Source organism: Austrofundulus limnaeus, unplaced genomic scaffold, assembly GCF_001266775.1.
Source record: "Austrofundulus limnaeus strain Quisiro unplaced genomic scaffold, Austrofundulus_limnaeus-1.0 Scaffold20, whole genome shotgun sequence".
In the NCBI taxonomy this organism is placed as follows: domain Eukaryota; kingdom Metazoa; phylum Chordata; class Actinopteri; order Cyprinodontiformes; family Rivulidae; genus Austrofundulus; species Austrofundulus limnaeus.
In genome coordinates, this window is record NW_013952422.1 from 1,176,934 (window position 1) to 1,185,447 (window position 8,514).

The 8,514-nt window shown below is 37.8% G+C and overlaps 2 protein-coding genes across 2 annotated transcripts in view; both read right to left on the bottom strand.

The window, feature by feature from the left end:
- Positions 1–1,824: 1,824 nt before the first annotated feature.
- Positions 1,825–3,415, bottom strand: LOC106514413 (heat shock protein beta-1). The gene is made up of 3 exons (XM_014003668.1): positions 2,891–3,415; positions 2,745–2,808; positions 1,825–2,580 (listed from the first exon to the last, which is right to left on the bottom strand). Exons 1-3 carry the CDS (start codon positions 3,261–3,263, stop codon positions 2,424–2,426), a joined length of 594 nt encoding a protein of 197 aa, XP_013859122.1. The 5' UTR covers positions 3,264–3,415; the 3' UTR covers positions 1,825–2,423.
- Positions 3,416–7,892: 4,477 nt separating this feature from the next.
- Positions 7,893–8,514, bottom strand: part of LOC106514463 (sushi domain-containing protein 2) — a 7,334-nt gene continuing 6,712 nt past the window's right edge. Inside the window, exon 13 of the mRNA XM_014003746.1 lies at positions 7,893–8,136. Coding sequence (XP_013859200.1) covers positions 7,931–8,136 — 206 coding nt within the window. The 3' untranslated portion in view covers positions 7,893–7,930. The remainder of the gene's footprint in view (positions 8,137–8,514) is intronic.

Below are 8,514 nucleotides of genomic sequence, written 5' to 3' on the forward strand. Positions count from 1 at the left end.
AGGGATCTTTTTTTTTTTTTGTATCATTCTAGCCATCATTAACACTGCTGTATTCACATAAGCTGATACAAAATGTAAAAAAAAACTATTTTTTTTACAAAAAAAAGGCAACAAAATGGGAGAAAATACCAATGTGTGTGTCTGTGAATGGTGCATTTACAGAAACAATATCTTACCTGTTGTAGATAGCTTATTTCACAACATCCTTTTTGAGAAACACAGTTTGAATCTCATCAGATCAACGAGCTAATGGCCTGTTTGAGTAGGACCAAAACCAGGATTGTTAAAACTCCTCCTGTCTGATTCGAAAACCTCAGTAAAGTTTGCGTTACGTGATCATTTATATGGAAATCTATATGGTTCTAGCTGTAACGCCTAAAATGCAGCTAGAGGCACTTGCAAGAATACTATAATAGTTATGTTGGAATAGGTGTGTAATAAATTGACAGCCGTGTACAGGTTTGTAAAATAGCATTTATCTAAATTGCTGTGACATGTTTGAGGCCGGAGTTGTTTCAAATCCCCTTTGGTATTGACTCCACATGTTTTAGCCCCAGGTTTAAAAAATACTAAACTTGTTCTCATAACAGATTGTTCAAAGAGCCATCTACGACAGGTAAGATACTTGTCAGAACCCCTCTTCAAAAGATCTGGCTTTTACCTCTAAAACGCCTGAGATTAATCGTAGACACAAAGATTCAAAGAGGAACTTGAGTGTTTTCATTGTGTTCGTCATATTTTTCTTGCACCAGCTGTCAACGACCACTAGATGGAAAAAAATTTATAAATATGTTATACTGGAGCACTTGCAAGCACAGACACATTTACTTCCTGGTAAAGTTACTAGCATTATTACAATTAGTCTGTGATCACTTAAAAACTAACTCTAGCTAAAAACTCTGCACTTGGCACTAAAAAAAGCATAAGCGCCAACACGAGATCCAAACAATCAACACAACTTTTTAAATTACATCTTTTCCCCCAATATTTTACTGAAAGTTTTATTTCTTTATTTATATGTTTATTTATTTATTTATTTTGAATTTATGGCATCTCCACTTTGTCCTGTCCAGGGAGCATTTGTGAGGCAAATAACTTTTATAATAAGCAGCTCAGTCAAACCATTTATCATGAAAATCTCAGTTAATCTGTACTTTTTCATAACAAAGTGTATTTGGTCTCTTTCAGAAAATCTATCTATGTTTGACCTATAAAACCTCCAGTGAGTGACTCTGTAGTACACCTGGTTGAAATGTTTGGCTCATAGAAACTTCTGGATGTAAATAATGTAAGAAAAGTTCTCACTGTTGCTTTTTTAAGTTTGTGTGTGATTCTTTTTATGTATTTTAGAACAATTTAACTGGAACTGGTTAACTGGTTGAGCTTATTGTTAAATTTGTCGCTGAAAGTGGTGCTTCGTTAAATTATTGTCTTCTTGTAGAATAAATGGGGTAAATGAGTGTTTTGCTGTCTTTTCTTTATTTTTGTTATGCAATGTTCAGTTTTAACACTAGATGTCACTGTTGATCTTCTGAAAGATATTGAGATTGTTGCTTTTCTCTCTTTTTGTCTTTTATTTGCAATTTGACAGCTTTTAATTATCAAAGCCTTTTGTTCATAAATACAAGTTAACCTTGAGATATTATTGTACTATCTCTCTGTTTAGTTTTGGGGCATGTAAATGACATCTAAACACGTTTGAACTGATTGTCTTCAAGTTGATCTCCTTTTGATAAACATGCAAGTTACCAACAAAACCATAATACATGCTCAGTATTAATATTTTAATCTGCAGAGAAATACGTGCATTTAAAATGAAGAACAGTTCATTAAAATATTGTTTTATTTTTAAATATACATCTCAGAATCCTTTAAATACATTTGGTTATATGAGATTAGTATAGAAGATGATTCTTGATCATTACAGAGTGCACTGTTTTGATGAAAACTATACAATTATTTGTTTTCTTGCATAAATTAAATCTTTAAGTGGCATCTTCAGCAGCATTTAGCATGTTAGCGGCGTTAGCATTTGCTTTTGTCTCAGGATGATGATGTCTACAAGAGTCGAGTACCAACGGAAAAAGCTGTGTTGCATTCTGAAATACTTTAATGTAAACTTCAACATTTAACCACAACAATTAAGATTTAACTTTAAGATTTATATATTTTGATTTAGAATTTAACAATTATAACATTCATATAACATTTAAATTTTACATTTAGTAAAAATTAGCAACGGTGAGCTATAAAACAGTAAAATGTTAGTGGGATTAGGATTTGACACTCAAAATGAGAACCAAATATAAAAAAAGGTGTTAGTGATATTTTTTAAACATTTTTATTTTACACTTGGAGCTCCGATTAATGTTTCTTTTCTATGTCAGTCCTCAGCTTGGGCTGTTGTTTTCTGCCCTCTTTGCTCACTTCTCGCCATCTTGTGTCTGTTTGATCTGAACCGGTACGACGATCTCGTCACTCGGGTTGCTGATGGACGTCGCAGGAACCGGGGCCTTGACTGACAGGACTCCTCCTGACAGGGAGGAGCTGATCTGCTCCGGATCCACCCCCTGTGGCAGCCTTTAAAAAGTGAAGAAGGTTTGTCAGTAACATGCAGGAGTGTTTCATTTAGGACACCTAAGAAAATATTCCAACACACCACTTGTGTATCTGCTGCTAAAACCTACAATATTTTTGCTACAGGAAACAATTTGAAATATTGTCGTAATCTCAAAACAGCGTACTTGTATTTACGAGTGAAGCATCTTGAAACAGATCCATGCACGTCCTGCTTCTCTTCATGTTTTCCTTAAAAACAGCCACAGAAAAGCATGTAAAACTCACAAAAAGCAGAAGACGCAGCTTCTGTCTTCTACCTTTCAGTCGCTACCTGAGATCTGCAGATAACCCTCCTTAGTTGTAATTGTGATTTCCTCTGGTGAAAAGTGATTAACGTCCAGGTTGACCCTCCAGCTGTTCTGCCCTGCTTGCACCTCTGACACCCCCCTCATCAGCTGTCTCAAATCTTTCGGGTCCCCGATGAACGGAGGCAGAAGGGGCAACTGAGTGAACCCAGGCCAGGAGAAAGATGCCAGCCTCTTCTTCGCCCAGTCCAGCCAGTCCAGATCACTTGGTTCCAGGAAAGGAGGGAGCCCAAAATCCTGTGCAAAGATGCGGCTCGGCTGAGTCCAGTTGGGGAAGGGGTCCCAGCTCACGTCTCGACGGAAGATGGGACGAGACAGCATTTTGTTTTCTTCGTCCATGCCTTCAAAACAACTGAGCTCGGGCTGCAGGAGGGAGACGTTTCAAGAGGAGAGCCTGTAGCTCCACCCTGACAGGACCAGAACGCTGAAGAACCCAGCTGCTGTATTTATTGCTCACATGTAACAAGAAGTGAGGAGGAGGAGGAGAACTGTGACAGTCTGATCACAAGCTTTATATACGCTGCTGATTCATTCTAACACTTGCAGAGCAGAAAGTGTGATGTAAGCAACAGGAGCAGTATGATTTATGATGATCCGGGGTGTTACTCCTCTGTTGCCCCGGGACATGCAGAGGACAAAGCTCACTATTTTTTATTTACATCTCTTGTCCGCCTCTGGAAGGATTTGTTTTTTGGTGAGTGACTCTGGAAGCTGGAAGCAGCCAGTTTTTTCTGCTCTGGCCTCTGTAGTCTCCTCACATACTGGAGGTCTTTGTGTGCACAAGTTGTTATTTTGCGGGAACAGCAACGGCCATTTAAAGTCACACAGTAAACAAAAGCTTTCACTCTGTAAAAGAAAAAACAAACGGAGAATCTCACGGAGAGCAAGTTGAGCAAAATTCAAAACAATCATAAAGTTGTGTTTACAGCCAGAGGAAAGTGATGGATGGAACTGTTGGTGCGTTCGAGGGCCAGTGAGGAATCTCACAGCTGCATCTTTGTGTTGACAAGTCGTGCAAATATTGAACCGAGCATCCGAGGGGTGCATCTGTGTGCCTTCAGAGAGGAATGGTATTTAATAATGAGGAAATATTTCAGCTCTTCTCAGCTGTGCTAAAAAATGTAGTCAAATAACCATATATTGTGTGTCAAAGAAGCAAATAGCGCAAATAATAAGTGCATTTGTGTTTGGTAGATTATGTTTTTGTTGTAAAAATGCTTCATGGCAATAAATGTTATACCAGGCACCTGATTGGCTGCACCAGAAGCTCAAATCAAGTATTAATAGCAGCAGGAAAACAAGCTGTTTTGGCTGCTCATCCCACAAATGCATGTTCCTTACAAATGTGGCACCATTTAAAATATAAATTAACAAGCTTTCCAACAATAAGGTTTATTGCCAAGAAGCATTGTTGCAATAAATAATCTACCAAACACAAATTTTCTTACTTTTTATGCTAATTATATAAAAGACGTAAACTAACTGTAAAACTATGAGAGATTATGTGCATTTTTAGAGAACAAGAAAAAAATTGTCTTGTATTTTTCATTCAGCTTTTTATAGTTGTAAATACATTTTGTTTTTTCCATGTTTTTTTCCTATAATTATTTAACTAAAATTGTTCCTCCAAAAATATTCAGATTCCTTTTACTCAGCTTAAATAAATTAAAGAGACAGTTCAGATCTTTTGAAATGGAGTTGAGCAGAATAAATAAAATGTTAGTTTGGATAAAATTTTCATCCAGTTCAAGACCAAAGGGGATTGTTTAATTCACGAACATTTCCACGCAAATGCTTCTTTTTTACACCTTTACATCAGTTTAGCATTACACGGTTAGTGTCCTGTTTTTAGTGTTCATGGACAGGGTCTCAGAATGCATTGTGCCTCAAGGCGCAGTCATGGAGAGGAGGATGTCTGGTTTGGGAACCACAGGTCTCATCTCTGCTGTACGCAGATGATGTGGTTCTGTTGGTGTCTTTGGACTAAGATTATTTTTGCGTGCACAGGGGCGGTTCACAGCCGAGTGTGAAGCGGTTGGGATGAAAGCCAGGTTCTCTAAGTCTGAGGCCATGGCTCTTCACCAGAAAAAGGTAATGCCCCCTCAGGATTGGGGGAGAGTCTCTGCCTCAAGTGGAGGAGTTTAAGTTTCTGGATGTCTTGTTCACGAGTGATGGTAGGATGGAGCAGGAGATGGAGCCTCATCCTCAGCAATGAGGACGTTGCTTCGGTCGGTCGAGGTTAAAAAAGGAGCTGAGTCAAAAGGCACCTGGATCATGACTGAAAGAACGAGATCCTGGAAACAAGTGGCCAAAATGAGCTTTCTTCGTGTGTCCGGGCTAAGCCTTAGAAATAAGGTGAGGAGCTCCATCATTCGGGGGGAGCTCTGAGTAGAGCCACTGCTCCTCCACATCAAAAGGAATCAGTTGAGGTGGTTCATCTGATTAGGAAGCCTCCTGGATGCCTCCCTTTAGAAGTGTTCCGGGCACATCTCACTGGTAGGAGGCCCCGGGGAAAACCCAGGACACGCTGGAGGGATCATGTATCCTCTCTGGCCTGGGAACACCTTGGGGTCCCCCGGGATGAGCTGGAAAGTGTCGCCGGGGAGAGGGATGTCTGGGTTTCTCTCCTGGACCTGTTGCCTCTACAAACCGACGGATAAGCAGAAGAAGATGGATGGAGATGGAGACCATTAGTGTTCAAAGCAGCAGAGGTGCTACAACTAGCTGCTGCTGCCGAATAACAACAGTTAGCATTTGTCATTGTTTATGATTGATAATAAACCAAATGTAGATAACAAAAGAAGCAGCATTGGTAGGATGAAAGAAGAGGAAGTAGTTTTTATTTTAAAAATCAAACTAAATCAAACAAACTGAACAAACATCAGGTCAGCAGAAATATCTCTGCAGAAACAAACACAATCTGACAAAAGTTAATGAAAATCCACATGAGCTGCACAGAAAAAAAAATTCTCTCTAAATAATGAGTATCAAATAAAATGTTTGGGAAAAATCAGATCTGTGATTTTTTTGAGTCATTTTTCAATCTTATAACCAAATTCAGTGTAGACAAAGCAATATTTTCAGGAATCAAGTTATAAGTCGTCACTTTCCCTGTCTTCTTCTGAATCTGCAGATTTCCTGAAGCAAAAACAGACACAAAACAACAAATGTTAAAAATTTGTCTAATGAGTTTGAACAACATTATTAATGTGTTTCATCCAGATGTGTTGAAGGATTGCAGAGGAACTGGATCAAATAATCCTCCTGTACTTTACCTTTTCTGTTTTCTGTAGGTAAGCACTAATGTTGTTATAATTACAATCAGTGCCACTGCTCCAATGACTGAACCAGCAACGATCCCTGCAATATTACCTTAAACAGAACAAAAAAATGATTTCAACAGGGGGCTCCTCATGGAGTCAAAGCCGTGTGTTCACATTAAATGGATTTTTAGGAAAAGCTCATCCACCGTGTGTCCACCCCTCCACACAAAAATTACTGTGTTCATTCTTGAAACTTGTTTTAAAACATAAACTTCTCTGTAATTTATCAATATTCTGCTGCTAGTCTCAGAAACAGATTCCCAATGGTTGCTGATGCTGACTTTTTAAAACAGCAACATTTAATTCAACATTTATGATGCAAAACAATAAAATAATGATAATCCATTTACAATAATTAATAATGGTTCAGGACAAAAATTCTAATGTTTGTCTTGTTGATGTTTTGTTAGGATTTGATTTGACACTTTTGAATTATTTTATTTGTTATAATTGTGTAAAAAAAAAGTCAATCTGATTTTTTTTTCATCGTCCATGCAACACTTTCAAGGCCTCATGAAGCTGAGCTGAGGTTGAATATCTTTCTACATATTTCTGGGAACAATTTGAAGCTTTTCAGGATTCACTGAGGTTAGATCTGTGGAGCTTTGTTTTTTTTCTTTCCCTTTTTTCAGTTTTCTGCACTTAACTGCATTTAACAGCCTCCTTTCTTTCTGTGCAGAAGCATGTATGACAGTGTGTTTCAGAAATGCAAAGATGATCTAAAAGTATAAATTTACCAAACAGATGAGATGCTCATGAAAATAAATACAAACAATGCCATGTTTTTTCTTTCGAGTTTAGTGACATTTCTGATTTTAGGAAATCTTGATTTCCTTGGCTCTTGATAGATGGTTTTCAAATGACGTGGCGACCTGCATATCACGTGATCAAATCGCCATGTTCGTGGCTGCGAATGCGGAAGAGGGGATAGTCTACAGCACAGAAATGAATACAGCCTAGATTGTTTATGTCGTATGTTTCTCTTATAAGTTGTTTTAACAGTTATGGAGCAAGTTTATGTTCGAGTTAGTTACAAAACCGTTCTGCTCGTGTGGCAGAGAGACGCTCTTAAAAAAATGCAATCTACCCTTGTAAACGACAATGACAGTATCAGATTATAATCACAAAAAGGAGTATGTACACATTTGGAGTATGTAAGATATAGTTACTAACAATATCAGAGAAAGTCACACAGAGTCATGTCAACACATCCTCCGTGTCGGCTCTGCAGACTTCAGCAGCTCGTAAGGATCATTACTTTCAGTAAAGCTAAATACCTTGATTTAGATTTATTATRCAGTAGATCCATGGGTGTCCTGAAAGGTACATTTTAAATTCAAAGTCTTATTATTCTGGTCATGCTCGTCTGCGTCGCTCAGTGGCCTTTTTGCATTTTTTCTCCTTTGCTTTTGTGGTTCTCCCATACTGGTTTTATCGCTACAAGATAATTAGTAGCCCACGAACGGGGTGCAGAGGGTAAAAAAGTCCCGGATGATGACGTCGATGAAAACCACATATTGTTTTAAATTTTAAGTAAAGAAGTACCTTTTATTTGAACATGTGGACTGTATGGACGCTCATGGTTCAAAGCTGATTTGATGAATCATACAACACACACACACACACACATCAAATGCAAACACGATTGTTGCCACTGATTCATGCAAATCAAAACTGTAATATTTATTGATTTTCTTTGGTTTTCATACTGGAAATCACGCAGCTTGTTTCTTCTCCAGACCACTGTCCGTTCTTCTGGCAGTAACGCTCTGCTGAGCCTTTCCGCGTGTAGCCCTCGTCGCAGGAAAACTGCACCTTTGCTCCTTGTAGGTAGGTGGTCCCCTGCTTTTTTCCATTACTTGGTGGTGGAATCCATCCACAGGATAATACTGCACATGATAGTAAGTAAGTAAGTAAGTAAAATTGTATTTATAAAGCATCTTTCGTAGAAACAAACTCACATGCTGTACAATCATCAACAGCATAAAACAATATCAACGACAAAACATTATTTTTAAAAAAAATTTAAAAACAGTGTGATGACCAACACTGTCATTGTTTCTTCCAAGGTTCTTTCATATGGAGGACCAAACCTATCATTATTGGAAATAAATGTATAAATATATAACTGGCGTATTAAAATAAATTATAGGCTCCATAGTATGGAGGACCAAACCTATCATTATTGGAAATAAATGTATAAATATATAACTGGCGTATTAAAATAAATTATAGGGTCAAAAAGAAGTTTGACAAATAAATTATTG